The sequence below is a fragment of the Xiphophorus maculatus genome, chromosome 9 (assembly GCF_002775205.1).
Source record: "Xiphophorus maculatus strain JP 163 A chromosome 9, X_maculatus-5.0-male, whole genome shotgun sequence".
Classification (NCBI taxonomy): Eukaryota; Metazoa; Chordata; class Actinopteri; order Cyprinodontiformes; family Poeciliidae; genus Xiphophorus; species Xiphophorus maculatus.
Genome location: NC_036451.1, coordinates 9,472,470 through 9,489,376, shown reverse-complemented (window position 1 = coordinate 9,489,376; position 16,907 = coordinate 9,472,470). Strand labels below are relative to the sequence as shown.

The 16,907-nt window shown below is 39.2% G+C and overlaps 1 protein-coding gene across 1 annotated transcript in view; it reads right to left on the bottom strand.

Moving 5' to 3' along the window:
• Positions 1-16,907, bottom strand: part of zc3h3 (zinc finger CCCH-type containing 3) — a 62,870-nt gene that overhangs the window by 15,115 nt on the left and 30,848 nt on the right. The window contains exons 4-7 of the mRNA XM_005802329.3: positions 16,673-16,823; positions 5,144-5,307; positions 1,738-1,789; positions 1,184-1,339 (exon numbers count right to left, since the gene is read on the bottom strand). Coding sequence (XP_005802386.1) covers positions 1,184-1,339; positions 1,738-1,789; positions 5,144-5,307; positions 16,673-16,823 — 523 coding nt within the window. The remainder of the gene's footprint in view (positions 1-1,183; positions 1,340-1,737; positions 1,790-5,143; positions 5,308-16,672; positions 16,824-16,907) is intronic.

Sequence of the window (16,907 nt, the reverse complement as noted above, 5' to 3'; positions counted from 1 at the left end):
ACACTTTATTTTTCTCCAGTAATCCGATGTCAGTCTTTGGTATAGAAAAAAGACTGTAGTTGTAATAGTTTGAATCAGGAATAGTCTCAAAGGTCATTTCATACTAAGCTTAAATATCTGCTTTAGACCTCAACACAGGCTAATGACTCCTCAGAGGATGGGGAAGAAACTAGACCAACATAAAGGAAGCCAATTTTAAAAATTGGGTTTAAACATTTAAGTTTCATCCTTCATTTACAAATTACATCATCTATTCTTCCACTAAACCTTAACCCAGTTTATGCTTCAGACATGATATAATTTCTACAAGAGAAGTACTGTAAGTTGCTAATGTATTTTTCACATAGGAAAACAAGTTGCATTAAAGACTTTTCCACTTGTGTTAAAAGTGGAAAAGTTTTAACACTTTTCAACATATATCATGTTATACACAGAACTGAAGCATGTGAGAAAACATAACTTGTTCCACTTGTGCTACACATTTACTACACAATATATGTGTCACATGTGAAGCACATTACTCCATAGTGTTATGAACACATGTGAGGTACACAGTAAAACATTTCACATGTGAAAGGTTTCATTTGTGTTACGTACAGTATAATTTACACGTGTAATGTGTTACTAGACAATATCATAGTCACTTAACATGTGGTAAAACTTTGAAAAGGTTTTAAACAGGCTTCAATTTATCCCAAAGGTTTTAGATGTGCTACACAAGTAGCTCCTAGATTTGCATATTCAGCAATTTCTCACTCATGAGGCAACAGCAAGTCTGACTGTAGCAAACATATTCCCCATGTGCAAAACATTTGCTATATGTGTGTTTCATGATTTCACATGTGATTTAACATTTCAAATGTCAGATGTGATGAAACACATTCACATTTAGATATTTAATTGGGTGCATTGAGTTAAATAATTAAAGCAAATTCTGTTTTAATTATTTAACTCAGTTGAGAAAATTTCACTTCAATTATGAAAATTTAAACCTTACGTTGTGTATTTTGTTGTTCAGGGAAGTTTCCCTTCCATTTCTATTTGTCCTCGATAGTCACCTATTTTTTTTGTTTGCAGTTGATAAAATAATACAAATAAACTTAAGTGCAAGTTTTAAAAGGTAAAGTTGAAATTGGAGTCCCTCGTTTGTGTCTGTTTAGTTGTTCTTGTACATGAATGTTACCTTGTGCAGACAGCCACTTTGTCCGGATCATGTATGAAGGGACAGCTTGTGCCACGGTTACACTTGCCGAAGCGGTTGTAATACATGCAGTACTGCTTTTGTTGCTTTTTCTGACGAGCGTGTCTGATGATGGCAATGCTCCGCTGGACTGCACGACTGGAGATGGACAAAGCACAACAATCCACAATAAACATTGGGTCTGAGGTAAGACAGGAAACTTTTCAGCAGAGTTTCTGTTTCAGCTCTGGACCATTTGAGTGTTTCTGGGTAAAGGTGTTCTCCATATACTAATTTTAAAGGATTACTTCTGGACTCATGGTCCGGAGCTGATGGCGATGAAAGGCACTGAATACTGTGAGAGAGTGAGGAGGATCAAATGCAAACATGCTGGCTGGATTTAGTTTCATGAAGGTGCTGTCATTTTAAGAGCGCTAGCAGGATGACCCATATTTAACTGTAGATCATTTAAAACTTTGATAAACGTTTCAAAGCTGGCACTGCAAGAGTAATTAAAATGATCTTGCAGTGGTTAGTAAGAGGATATAAACTGTTACCTGGCTAAATGACGAGCCAGGGCCGGAGACGTGTGTGCACTGGAGGACTTTCCTGAGGAGGAAGGAGGGAAAGACATGAAAAATTCAAAATCTTATGTTTATGGTTTCACACAAAACACAAAAAATGTCACCAATGAGTTCTGGCACTATTAGTAGAAGCACAAGAAATATGCAGATTTGTGCTGTTGTTACACTTTGCAGAGATTAGACAGATGAGCACAATATGTTTTTTTTATTTGCCAACACAGTGACAAGATTTAGAGCTGTTTGTCTCCTAACTAATAATACTATATACAGTCCCAGGAGTAAATACAGAGAACAATTTTATTCAATACACATATAAAAAAAACTTATTTTTTTAAGTAACCAGTTTTGAAAGCTCAAAACACTGTCCTGAGCCGTATGCAACGAAATTTCGTTCTGTATACACCCTGTGCATGCAAAATGACAATAGTCAGTCTAAGTCTAAGTCTATCTGAATGTGTGTGGTGCTAGAATTCCATAATGTCAAGACATCTGTCTTCATTTTAGGAAATAATAAAAAGAAAAATATACTTTACATTCCAAAAAGTGTTTTTTTTAAACTCCAAATAAAATCTTTAGCTTTTTAGCGGTAATCACAAAAGTAAGTAGTCAAATTTGACCTTCTCTGATATCTTTGTACAGTGAGGTTATTTCTGATACGTTTAAGCTTTGTGAAATCTATGTTATTTACCTAAAGCATCTAGAAGTCAAAAACTTGCAAAGACAACTGAGCTTTATTTGAAGTTAAGAGTTTCAACAAAGGTGTCCTTACCTATGCAACCAGGTTATTTAACCTTTTTTATTGTTTCCCCCAATGCAGTTATTGGCTGACAGCTAAATTACAAAAATTATGTCACAAAGTTCCAGCAAATTTAAAAACAAAAACAGAATTAAACTTTTCAAAAAGTCAAAAAAAAAAAAAAAAAAAAGAAGTTCAAGACCAAGAGCCAACCCATGACCAGGAGCATTTTAAAGACCATTACTATGGTTGTAGTAACAAGTGTTTCAAGAAAATCTGAGCTTACAGAGTTTTAAAACCTAAAAATGTTGCATTTGAATCCAGCCAGAAGCTTCGCAACAAGTTAGAGTGAAAGAAAAGCTACATCTGATTTACTAACAACCCTGAAAATTCAGCATGTGACCAGTTAAAGCATGAACAGTCTGTTTAAACCTGATCCAGAATTTACAACTTGCCAGTACAACTTGCCAGTTGTAAATTCTGGTGCACATTCATGAATGGTGCACATTCATGAACTCCTTCAAATTGAAATATGCTGTGAAATGTTAGCACAATATTACAAGCAAGTACATCCACCTGGTGATAAAAGCATGGCTGCATATTTGAATAAGCCCAAAAGAAGTCAAAAGTTCTTATCCATTAGTTATCCCTGTGCAGCTTTCTCGTGTTTTAGGTTTAATCTGAAAGATAAAAACTACTCTCTATTCACACCAGATGTGACAAAAATGAAGCCTCCACTGTTTGCGTGTGTGTGTGTGTGTGTGCGTGTGTGCGTGTGGACACATGCAATAAGAACCTGAGAGGTGAGGGGATATTTATACTGTGGTGGATTGACACATTGCAGCCAAGACAAATCGTGACGTCCGTTTTTGGTCTGAGGACATAATAAATAGCCAGCAGATGAAAAGGTGTGTCAAAGTTGGAGGAGGTTATGAGAGGGTGAGGATGTTAAGGCTGCAGTTTATCTTGATTGTGATGCTAAATTTGGAACTTTCTGGCTCGTAATGCTCTCCCGAAGGATCGGTGCTTTGGCGGTGCTCAAAGCAGAGGGTGGAGAGCTTTTCAAGATGTGAAATCACAGCTCCTGCTGGACAGAAACCTGATGCATGTTTCTGGAGGATGCAGAAACAGCGTGAAAAGGCATGTTGGGATGCCAGTCACGAGTTGAACAGAACACAGCTCTTCAATTTTACCTGAAGGTTTAGTTGCACAGGAATGTGTGAAAGAGAGGCAGGGAAGGGAAGTGGGGAGAGGCCGATCGAGGCTTTAATCTGCACCATCCACTTCTCCAGGCCCTCCCCCTGGCCGCTCTGACAGATGACAACTTTATTATTTCAGATGGCAAATCCAAGCTGCTCCCCTAAGTCTATTAGGAAGTATGTGGACGGAGTTCCAGCCACAAACATGAATAAACACGGCTGTATCGCCTCAGGATGTACACACACTTACAGTCATGGACCACCGGCAGCAGTCCTCAACAGAGCTGGTTGTAAAACCCAAACAGGCTGTAATTTTAATACCAACTGAAATGTGTCTACATCGCTGAATGAAAAAAGCTAAAAACCAAACGGAAGCCTGAAAAGCAGGCAAGATTTGTGGTCCAATTCACTTATTCTTTTCTCAGACTGCTCCTGATTGAGAGCCAAACTCTTAAGTTAAAACCCCAGTAGTCGTTAATATATAAGGTGATGTTCTACTTTGTTGTTATCGTTTAAGGTACTCTTTGTTAACCACAAAGCTTTATAATGACATATTTCAAATAACTGTTTAATGGGATGTAGTTTTTAATCAAGGCACAATTTTAAAGAGTTTATAAAACAAGAAGTGGGTGAAGAAATTTTACCATTAGGACTTTTTTTTTACTCTAATTCACATTTTCTCCTTCTGAATCACTATCAGCTTTATTTACCAAGATTTTGCACACAAGAAATGTGACTATAGCTTCACTTTTTACTGTGTGTGTTTTCTCTCAGACACACACATATATATTTATATATATACAGTATATATACTGTATATACTGTATATATACAGATTGAAATAGTGTAAATAAGCATGGTATTGATCTGGGTACTTTTACTGTTAAGTGATCATCAGGAATGATCAACCTAAAGGTAAAAGTCTACACAGTTTGTGTCCAGGACGTGTGGGGTCAGAGATGTTAGCAGCCCATTTCCAGACTCTAGGCCTGTACCAGGACAGACTGAATAATGGCAGTGTCTCTTACATCAGTTTCTGATGTAAGCAGAGAAGAAAAACTGAAATATCATCAGCTGGAACACCTCATCACAGCTCAGGAAGTCGATGGAATCCATACAGCACAGATGTGAAACAGTTGTCAGAAGTAGTAGTGAGTTCAGTGAGTCACAAAAAAAGGCTACATCTTCAATTAATTTAGAGTTTGTACAAGAAATATTTGAATTTATATTGGAATAAAATGCTGATACTGATTTTCTTTTTAGCAGTTATTCATTTTCTCTCTGTAGAATGGTAACACATTTGAGAACTTGTTTCCTCATCTTTTGATTTGGAATAGAGTTTCCATCAAAAGAAATTAAAGAATTTTGAGCTTTACCCAGTTCTTTAAACACACCTCTGTTATTTTAGCCACAATTCATGTGTAAGAATCCTGACCACCTGTACCTCTCCGGTCGATCGACGTCTGTAATGCCACTGTGCGGGACAGCTTATTGGCAGACACCCGGTACAGCGACCCTCGGATCCAGCACATCTCCATCCCCGTCCAGCGCCGGCTGGATGGTTGGTGCCTGTCCTGAGGAGATCGTAGGCGGTTCTGAAGGAAAGTCCTGAGAGAAAGGGAGTTAAGGTCAGATTTGAAGTGAGGCTTTTATATGATAACAGTGATCAGTTTAGTTTGAGTTAAACTGTTTAAAGTGTTCAGATCTGACTGTTTGAATCAGAATATTATCAGCTCATCCCTCTGTTAATTCCACACCTCTTCCGCCCTCCAGTTCTTCCACAATACCTCCCCTATTCACTTTATGTTTCCCATCCTGTAGTCACCCCTTCCCCTCCTTTCCCTCCCATGTCACAGCACTCTGTTAAATTGCTCCTCTAATGGAAAGGACGGCAGTGTGGAAATGGAGAGAATTGAAAAGAGGAGAGGAGGAAATCAATGAGATAATAGGCAGGGCAGGGGGCCAGAGCAGCGAGGTTGGCCCCTACACTGGAGTGGACAGACCATACACACAGACACACACACCCCTGCTACAGTATGTACAATGCACACAATCACAGCTCTCTGCATCCAGGAACCAGTCAGTGGGCTGCTGCATGTGTGCGGCGGTTGGACATGGAGGCTGCTGGGTGGTGGTGGGGCGGTGCAGGGGTTATGGCGATAAATTGCGCTGTCCTGTCACTTCTATTTGGGGTGGATTGGGGCTGGTGTGCAGGGCGCTGCTGGTGGTAATTTGCTGCCGTATTTCAGATGGGCTGGAAATGGGTTTAGAGCGAGAGTTCACGCCTCCCATTACAGAGAAAAGAGAGGGTTACCCCGAACGCACGGCCCGCACAAAACAACCTGCATGGACGTTTGACGTGTGCAGAGCTGATGCACTGTTGCAAATAACGGGAAAAAGTAAATATCAACTCTCAGCTGCGTTCACGTCCATGAAGCACTTGAGTGTGAGCCATAACTCAGCAGTACAGACACTTGGTTCCACTGCTACAAGATCAGTGGCTGCCCTACATGGGGCAAATGCAGCCAGGGGAGCTATAATGGGGGCTAATGTTGAAGCTCTGACTGCCACCCAGGGAGGCTTAAACAAGAACAGGGTGGCCCCCACAACCACAATGGAGGTTAATGGGCATATGACATGAGTAGTTAACACAGACAGCAGTTAACCCTGACACAGGTCTACAGTCTGAGGGGGGCTCTGGGAGGGTTATTGCTCTCTGTGTTAGAATGTTTATCCACTGATTTTGAATGTCAGAGTGACAGAAATACTGAGCTCATTGCAATTTGTGGTGCATTTATGTGCCATCAGGTTTCAGACAGATCATAGATGATTCCACACACAATCCGCTTTGAATGTTCTTTGAGGCACCTTCTGAAAACAAGAATGTCATATTGGGACAACTCTCCTCTGCTTCCTTTTTCCATCACACAAGCAGTTCCCCTTGATCATCAGCTGTTTATTGTTACAGTACATTGAAACTGCAGTGACTGTGTAAGAGCAGATGTTGAAGTGGGAAACTCTAGGACGGATGAACAAAAAATGGATGGGGAACGGAGGATGGACAAATGAATGAAGGATCAATGGATAGATAAATGGATGCATTGATGGATTAAAAAAATCAATGAGGAACAGCTGGATGGATGGAACTCTAATCTCCTTCCATCCAGTTTTCAGAGACCTTGTTGGAAAAAGACCCTAGTGTTGTGGTGCATTCATGATGCATTGCTGCATACATACATGATGCTGTTGCACTCCGAAAGCCAATCATGATCCAGAACGTTTTCAGGTCAGCTTTAGATATTCATAGTCGTGGTTGAAAACTGCTGACGTAGAAATATGTATAATTATAATAGATTATAATAATTCAGTTATACTAATGTAATAGAATCAAGTACGGAATTTGTTCTTTGAACAGACACATAAAATTGATTAGGAAATAAATGACAAAGCATAAAAGGAAAAGTACTTGGAACTCAGAGTTATAGCTTAACTAAAGAGAAAAATGTCTGTCAAGGCACCCAGCACAACGGCAAAATTTCAAAAACATGTACAGTAAATTTTCCCCCAGGGAATAGAAGGACTTTAACAATACACTTCCCACAATTCAGTGCAGCAATAAGAGCTCATGAAAGTGGAAATGAAATCAACACTTTCAACAAAATATTTTTAATTGTTTCAGTACTAATAGAGAACAAATGACAAAAGTATCAACAGTGCACATACCAACAAAATGTTCTATCTTTTACAAGCTAGAAAATTCATGCAAAAGGATGAACTTACAAGGTAAAAGAAAATCAGTGTGAATGATAAGAAAGTTAGGTTGTATTTTTCTGTTTTATTGCATTTTACAAAATTAGCAGAGAAACATCTGGAATAAAACGTTCTATTCTAAATTTAATGTGACAAGTAAAAAGAATCATCGAGTTTTGTTTGAGGTGGGTTTCGTATATGTTTAACAATGACTGCTCTATAAAACACTATATAATCTCTGCTCCTAATAGAAATAAAGGTGATTGATCATGGCAGAAAGAACTGAACAAATACACTGAATGGCCCCCCCAAAAATGAAAAAGATCCATCAGAAAATGGTTGCACTGGGTGGACTGCCTTCAGTTTTGATTGACACAGGTTGATGCATTTGGTTTGATAAGCTTCTGCAATGTCACAAGATTTACACCCATCCAATGTCACATTTATTTTTCACCAAGATTATGTATTGATGATAGGAGTCTGGCAGCTGTGCAAAGCCTTCTCAAGACCATCAAAGAGATTGTGTTAGGTCTGGACCGTGGTGGTCGAGTCGTGTGAAAATGATATCCCACACTTGCTGAACTACTCTCACACAACATGAGGCCAATGAATCCTAGCATTGTCATGGGAATATGTCTGTAACATTATAAAGGAAATCCATTAATGGGATAAGCAGGTCATTAAGAACATTCAGGTAGTCATGACTTCACTTCTCAGTCTGGGCAGATAATGTTGCTGAACCTATGCCTGATCATCAACAGCTACCCCTGATCAAAGCGTTGCCCCTGTAGGCTCAGAGTAGATAGTAGCCATAATGGGTTCATCACTTCATCTGCCTCGTTCTTATCCTGAAGCACCCATCACTCTGGAAGAGGGTAAACCTAGATTCATTGGATCACATGACCTTCTTACATCACTCAAGGGTCAAACCTTTATACTTCTTGGCAAATTGTAGCCTTTTTCTCTAGTTAGCTTCATTGATTACTGTTTTTCTTATAGCTACATATCTGTTCATTCCCAATCCCCTGATTTCCCTACGCATTGAGTATGTGGAGATGATCCTAGACAAAACAGCCCGTTTAACTAGTTCTACTGTTTATCTTTAATATGATTTCACCAAACGCTTGAGTGATCACAGATCATGATCATTCAGGATTTTATTCCCTACCACATGACTTCCTCAATGACAATGGTTCCTCACTATTCTTCCAGTTTATAATAATGCACTGCACAGTTCTCAACACAATTATAGTAGTTTCTAGTACCTCCTTAGATGCTTGGTACAGACAAACATATTTTCCTTACCCACAAGATGACTCTCAAAATGGTTGTTTAAGAAATAAGAAGCAAATTATTGCATCAGCTGTGGTTAAATAACCTGTTTCCAGCTGTAAGATAATTGCTCACACAATAATTATCCAATATTCTATTTGCTTAGTAAAATTTGGGTATCAACTTTTTTTGGCCAAGTGGTGTATTTTGACTGGTGCTCTTAAACCTCTCAGAGTTGATCCGAAAGTGATCATTCAGAATGTGTTGTTGGGTCAGACCTTGCAAAAACGGTGATTGGAAATCGTAAATAAAATTCTGATCAGGGCTTCATATCTGTATAGTTTATTATATCAGTTTATTGCATGATTAAACCACAAGTAAAAGTTTGCATTTATTTTTTGAGTAAGGATACACTTCAAACATCGAAAAATAGAAACAAATCAGCATACATTATCTGTTATTACTTGACAGTGTCTTTTAAGTCTCAGGAATGTTTTTTAGGCCTGTAGGTGAGGCGTGTAATTTTGCACACCTTGCCATCTTTAGGTGTGATTAAAAAAAACTGGAAGATGATGTCTGGAGGTCAAAACAAAAGAACTTAAACTCATCAAAAACGAACAGTGAAAAATACAGAGGGAAAAAGGAAGAAACGGAGGACAGAAAGAAGGGCAAAAGGAAGCTCCCCTGAGACGAGTGTGTTTGCGTGGGCAGGGGTGCGTGAGTGTGAGTGTGCGGTCAGCTCGGACTGCGCGATGCACAGATAAAGGAGAGCGCAATTCAGCACTACGGAGTTGATGAATGATCTGACTTTTGTTTTAGTGACAGGGAAGAATTTGGAGGGTCGCGCGACTGCTCAGAATAATGCTGCCCTTGTCTATTTGTCTGCAACCCAAGCATTAGTAAGCTCATATTGGGAAACAGTTACCCTTGAAAGAAAGCACAGCAAAAACAGTCACCTGGATAACTCTGAAGGCAAGGACTGCTGCTCTTCTCCAGGTGCCTAACAGACACAGACACAGCAGAGAAAGACTTACCAGGAGTAGAGTGTGGTAAAAGGACCCTTCGGGGGGATAAAAAACATGGGACTGTAAGCGACAGACAAATGACTAATGTGATAAGTAATGAGTAAATGAGTGAAGTGGGGGATAAAAGAGGATGTACAGGACTGGGAATGCGGGAAAAGGAGGAGAGAAGTGAAGAAGAGGGAGCGCTGCTTCACTTTATTGCCCAGTCTCTTACATCCTGTGCTGATCGATACTGAAGCACTAAAGAAGATGAGCGTTCGGACCAGGAGTGTGTGTGTGTATGTTTGTGTGTCCACAGATATACAGCATACACAGTCTTGAAGAAACTATACTTATGGAATCATTGCCATGTTGCAAACTTTGACATGAATGTGAGAAATAATGTGGAAAATGAGTGACAGAAGATACTAAAAAGGAGAAAAAACAGAGATATAATGCAAACAAAACGATGGAGCGTTAAAGACTGCATAAGAGGCACGGATCAGGGGGGTGTGAGAGCGATGAAGAAAAGCCCGGCTTGTAATTTATCCTCCAGAGTGCATGCTTTACGGCTTTCTTAATTCAACTCCTGATACTATTAATGGAGTTAATGTTGAGATTATATCTATTTTCTGGTGGCGGGTCCTGAAATACTGCAGTTAAGCCCACCCCCCTCCACTCTCCTCTTTCAGACTGCCACCCAGCAATAAATCACCCCCTGGCTCCACCATCTTCTAAAACTGGGTAAGAGCATGGCATACTGGGTAGAGAGGCTCATTTCTGGAAGTACTTAGGGATTTCAGAGGCTTTATTCACAGAAGAGTTTGGACTTTTCAATTCTTTTCCAAAGTTTTTGTAAGACAGCAGTAAGATATTTAGAAATCCAAATTATGCTCATAATGCCACCCATCTCAGAGAGGCCAATACATTTCAAAAAGTTAAACCTTTAACAGCAAAAAAAAAAATGTCAGTGTTCATTTTTAATGTAATAAACATTAATTTCCAATTCATTCCATGTAATAAATTATGTTAGTTTAAATAATAATAGTTCAACAGCTGATTCTTTTATTAGCCAAATGAAACAAAGCCATATGGTGAATCTGACAACGATTATATTTTTATTATATGCATTTTTTGTTCAGCATACAATTTAGCTTCCCTTAAAAATGAGACTTCTTTGGCTCTTTATTACTGGTAGGTGCTCACAAAAAGGAAAGATGTTCTGTTTCCTGTCGTCAATATATAACAATTCCCCAACATAACAGCTTAATAGAAAACAAAAAAAGGCTTTCATTCTAATAAGATCATTCCTAAAGAGAGTGCTCCTTCATACTTACATTTAAAAAGAAGAAAAAGAAAGAAAGTAAGACAGAAACAAACAAAGGAAAAATACTTGATAGCTGTTGTGCTATCCTTCATGTGAGTAAAAAAAAAAATCACTTTGATAAGGAGGGCCTGTTCAACTGTTTTCCCTACACAGAACATTGCAGACAGAATAGGGAAACTAAAGTTATAATGCCAAAGGTTTTTAGACTTTTATGCATAATGTTGTGCTTAAACTCTATCTTCACTTGTAAACTATTTTCTATCAATGCTCTTATAGTGCCAACAATGAGATTGCAATTATATTGCAGATGGATGTCAAACTATACATCTAGTTGATTTTAGGCTGCTTTCACACATAAATCAGTTTGGGTCAATAAAACATTACAAGTAGCTTGTTTGGTCTGCTGTTAATTTGCAAGTTAATGGAGTTCCAAAGTGTTATTGTAGAAACCCGTTGCTGCAGAAGTTAAAAGTCTCATTAATTTTTCCCATAGTCAATGTGATCTGGCTTTGAGTTGCTATATATTTCGTGAGATGTTGATCAGCAGCGGACTAAGATACTTGCCTATCAGCCCAAATGATTCATAACTGCGTCTGAAAACATTTGGTCGATTAATTAAGGACAGTGGCATAATATCAATGCAGACATTAAAGATAACTCTGAACCTGCATTTGGCAAGTAAGCTAGCAATACCTTACTTTTAAAATCTGCAACAATGTTGCTGCATTTTACCTGACTTGACTACATCCAAGGTCTGGGGATGTTGTCGCATTCTGACGTTGGAACGTAGATGGTGTCAGAAAAAGTACGATTTAAAAGTTTTGGCCAAAGACGCAGTGATGACACAGGGGCAAAGCATACATAGGGGCCTCAGTCCTCTATGTGGCAGTCACAGGTTTGAATCCTGGCCTGTTGATCGTTGCCAACTGCCAACAACCCACTTCCATTTCCACTCAGTTAAATAAAAGCCACTGGAGCCAAAAAAAAAGACCTTTAAAAAAATTTGGCCAAATATGAAGATTGATGTTTTTAAATTGAAACAGCCATTCAGCCGTTGCAGTTGCTTCCTGCTTGTTGTTTATATAGCATACAATTTAACACTCACAAGAGAAGAGGTTTTTGGACTAATTAGCAGTGTTACAGCCTGGCTCAGATGACCGCAACAAAAAACTGTGAGGGCACAACCTTTTAGAGGCATTTATTATTAAAATGATGTTTTGGGGTAGTGAGCGGCGGCAAAGGAACCGCTGCACCGATCTTTGGACATGAACCTGCTTGCCCTCACAGGTCTTAGCGTCTGCTCCCAGGTCTGGTCAAGTGACGCCTCCATTTTTGGAGGGACCAGACCAGACTGGTCCAGTCTGGTCCCCACAGAGTTTGTGGTACAAGCGCTCATTGCTCGTTCCATTCATGTCAACGGGCCCAGGTGGACACGTGACCACTAGCGCCTCCCATCTCCAAGACCTTTCTTAAAAAACAGTTAACAGGCCACAATGCAACACAGCAGGGGGCCATCACAAGCAGGACAAGCTATATGTAAAAACCACTGTCTTCTTTCTGCTTGCTTTTGTACCGAGGGATGTGTAGTCCATGTTGGGTGAAGCGTAACATTCAGTTGAATGGCAAGAAGATTGCTAAATGACCGGTACAGGGTTTTATCTAGTCCAGAGGATTCTGGTCATTCACACGTTGATGGTGCTAAGCTACATTGTAGCTGCAGCTGCTTTGGGACAGTCTGAAAGATGCAAAGTTTCCATACACCAACAGGCAAAGCAGGTAAAGTGTCTGACCCAAAGATAACGACTGAGACACACAGAGCGGGGGGTTTGAACCAGCAACCCTCTGGTTACAGAATGAACTCTGACCACCATCTCCACTGTCACCCCAAAGAAGAAGTGTCAAGCAAAAAAAGAAAGCAAACTAAGCAACTTTAGCTAATCTTTTTGTCTGTATCAATAGAAAAGAGATTTAAAAGGTTGCATTTATACATGATCGATGACATGTATAGATGACCTACAAGTCAGCATAGGTGGTGTTCTTCATTCAGTTCAATAGGAGACAGAGCTCCAAAACACACTCAATACAAATAAACCCCCAAATGATTTTCTATAAACTTTGCATTGGAAAGTCTAGATAAAATATCAAGTTTTTTCTAACCAAAACCTTTATTGTGAATTGGAGGTTTAAACATACCATAAACATATGTTTGAGAAAAAGGACCTTAGAGTAAGGGTGTAGCAATACAATAATCTCACGATACAATATACAATATTCTGATCACAATACGATATGTATCACAATATTTGGCAAACGATACAATTTGAGGCACTTTTACTTTTCTGAAAGATTTTAAAAGGACAGAGTGATTTTAGTGACATTTTGTGTTCCATAGACTTAGATTTAATTAACTGAAAACTGATTAAAAACACCACTACACAATACCTGACTCTGATTGGACAGAGTCTAACAGTCTACAGCTGGACAAAATGAATCAAAGATGCAGTGAGAAAATTAGTTTCGGTCATTTAATTCATGTGGATTTGACATAAAACTCAAAGTTTCAACAGTGATCTGGGAGCTGAGTGGGGAGATTATCAGCCTCTGTAGACTCTCAATATGCAAATGATTGCACTTATGTTTTTCTTTTGGACATACTGTGGTTGCATTTTGGAATAAAAAAAGTCTTTTGGACTATAGGGAAAAATCTTTTCTACCTTGGCTCTCGGAGTTAGCCGTGACTGTAAGCTGTTTACTACTAGCTGCTGGGGGAGTGGCTCTGCTTCACCTCATAGTGATCGACTCCTTGCAGCTGCGCAGCGCCGTCATTCCCCTGCTTGGATCTCGGAGTAGCTACCTGTCAGACTGCCAGGATCTCATCGTACTCTCAGGCTCTGATTCTCTTTGTCAGTTGCTAATAAGAATGATCGATCCGCCATCGTCATCATGGCAATCCTCACTGCGCCCAGACTGCGGCTGCAGGGTTCTCCTCTTCGTTTTCCAGCTCAAAACAGAGCACCACTGCATGGTTCATTCTTCAGGTAATTCTGTATATACAGAACAGAAACCACTAAGCTAAGAACAAATTACGAAGTGGATGCCACTAGTCGCTCCGATATCCAAACATTAATTTCGCGACCTCACTGCTTTTGCCGCTACTCCGTTCTGCTCCTCTTTCACGGTTACTTGCTCAACTTTACTTCGTTTCTTAGCAACAAAATACTGCCCATTGTAATTTCTTGAAGATTTGAGATAATGTTGCGTTTCGTTTTTTACGTTTGGAAGCTCATTCCCGTTCACATAACCGGAAAAGCCGGTTTTGATATTTCTCTGACGTTCTGAAAAATATGGTTTACTTATTTTAGCATAACTCCGTTTTACTTGGCCTATTAACACAATTTAAAAACTGGTGTGTAGTATAAGCCTATATACCCCTCGCGGGTGAAAAACTGATACCTTCCGAGGGTGGAAAAAATTGATAAATATAGTAGAATTTATATAATTATACAGCCCTATCTTAGAGGAAAAACAACTCTATGATTTTTGTTTGGGGATTGTTCTGTGATATACAATCTCACAGATTTCAGCTTGTTAAGACACTGAAAACTATGTTGTCCTTAATTAAATCCTTAAAACATCTAGGATTTCTACAGATTGACAGTTGTAGTAAAGAATATCAGTTTCTTTACATGAATGACAAAATCAGATGTAAATCTAATTTAATATTTAATTAACAACATAAAAAGTCCAGAGTCTCCAGTAAGGTCAAAACTATTTGGACCTTGTGTTAAGTTGCTGGTTAAGGCTGTAGTTTTTAGAGCAGCATGTGGTGCAGCGATGAGCATGAACAGAGATAAGAGGTGAAGACCTATGTGGACCAGGATATGTAGGTGTGATAGGCCAAAGACAAAGAGCAGCACTCAGTAGTTAAGAGCAAAGAATATGAGCTCATGCACCACTCAATAGCATCAAACTGATAAAAGGAGCTGCTGGTTTTTGGAGTTCAACTGATAGATAAGCTTGAGACATGAACGAGTAAGAGGACCCCGTCCCAGAGGACCTGACCCTCCTATCGCTCTCCTCAATTGTACACACATGGTGATATTTCACAGCATGTCAACGGGCTCAAATTGAAAATCCCTTGATGAATCAATATTTACTGCAGCAGCTAAATGAATAGTAATAAGTCACCAGAGAGGCTGCGGCCAGCCACGCTCCAGGCCTCTCTGTCTCACCAAATCTGGATTATACAAAATAATGATCCCTCCCCCACTTCCTCAACTCCTTCACCCCTTCAAAAACATGATTGGACAGAATAAAAAACTAATAAAAGTTAGTGAAAATGTATCGTTATAAAAATTTTTATACAAACAAAAATAGAAGATCCACAAGTTCTTATTTTGGGATATAACCTTTTCAAAAAACAAGAGCTGGAGAGAGGTTTCCCTTAAAACCTCAATTTGCAAGAACCTGGGAAATATTTCAAAAGTCAATAAAAATAGTAAGAAAATAAATTTATGTGAAATATCACAAAATTATTTTTACTGTTGGACCAAAAAGTAAAAATTACATATAACCCTTTTGAGATTTTACTTGCCCTTTTCTTGTTTCTCTTTATAAACACGACGCCATGGTCTTTCTTCCACACAGCTTGACAAGAAAACCACCTTCAAGGTCTGGTGTGCTCAACTTCTCACAAACCTTTCAGCTTTTATTCTATGGTTGTTCAAAAGCAATTATACAGTGCAATTTGTATTGTGTGTTCCTGGTCAGTTGAGATTAGATTTAAATAAAATTGGAACCTGGTAAAGAAAAGATCATTGAGTTGTTCAAACCATAAAGTTGCCTTGGAAATTAGCAAGTTTTTTGATCCCATAACTTCTAGGAAAAATCCTCTTTGGACAGATGAGTTTAACACTAAATTATTTGGATATCAGAACAGAGGACCAGTTTGGTGCAAACCAGATACAGAACTGACAGAAAAGAACTTTGTACCAACTGTGAAACATGGAGATGGAAGTCTCATGGTTGGAGGATGTGTTGCCTCAGCAGGAACTGGTCAGTTTCAATTATGCAATCCAATACAAAGTCTACTATTTAGCAAAGTAAAATGTGAGACTGTCTGTAAAAAATAAGGCTGAAGCAGACACTGAAACATGAAATTTTGCTTGCCTGAGGTCATGCAAGTATACTCAGGTATACAGATCTGTGTGACTAAATGCACATCTGTAAATCCACCAAAAATGGGCTGAGAATGAAGAAATGGAAAATCCTGGGACAAGTCTAAGCCTAAACTTTGATCACATTTAGCTATTCTGAAAACTGTTACAGACAATTGTAGTGGTATATCTGAAAGACTACCAAGCAAAAACATACATAACTCACTGTTGGAAAAGAGCTGGACTTGAACAAATGGAGGGATTTACATCAAGAAGGATGGCATAAGAGACAAAAGCTCCACTAATTGTTAAAGATAAGTGGTGCTGTAATGACTTACGGAGGAAGGGCCAGCCATTGTGGGTGGAGCTTACTGATGTCAACATTTTATTCTCTAATAATTTCCTTCCCTTTCCATGCTTCCTGCTGATACCTGTGATAAAAAACAAATGTTATCATATATTACCTGGCTGACTGGATCTTCCTGGCTCGCCAGGAGAGCGCAGCATTGTAGTGCGGGGTGTGTGCAGCACTTGTACCCGGACGGGTCACCATCTTGTAGCGGGTCCTAAACACCCGCTTGGAGGCAGGGCTTAGATGGGATGTGGAGACAGCGTCTGTGGACAGCAGTAATTAAGAATGGATGAGTCTGACCACACACAAAACAGAGGCCATGGTAAATCTATCCAGTCAGCATATCA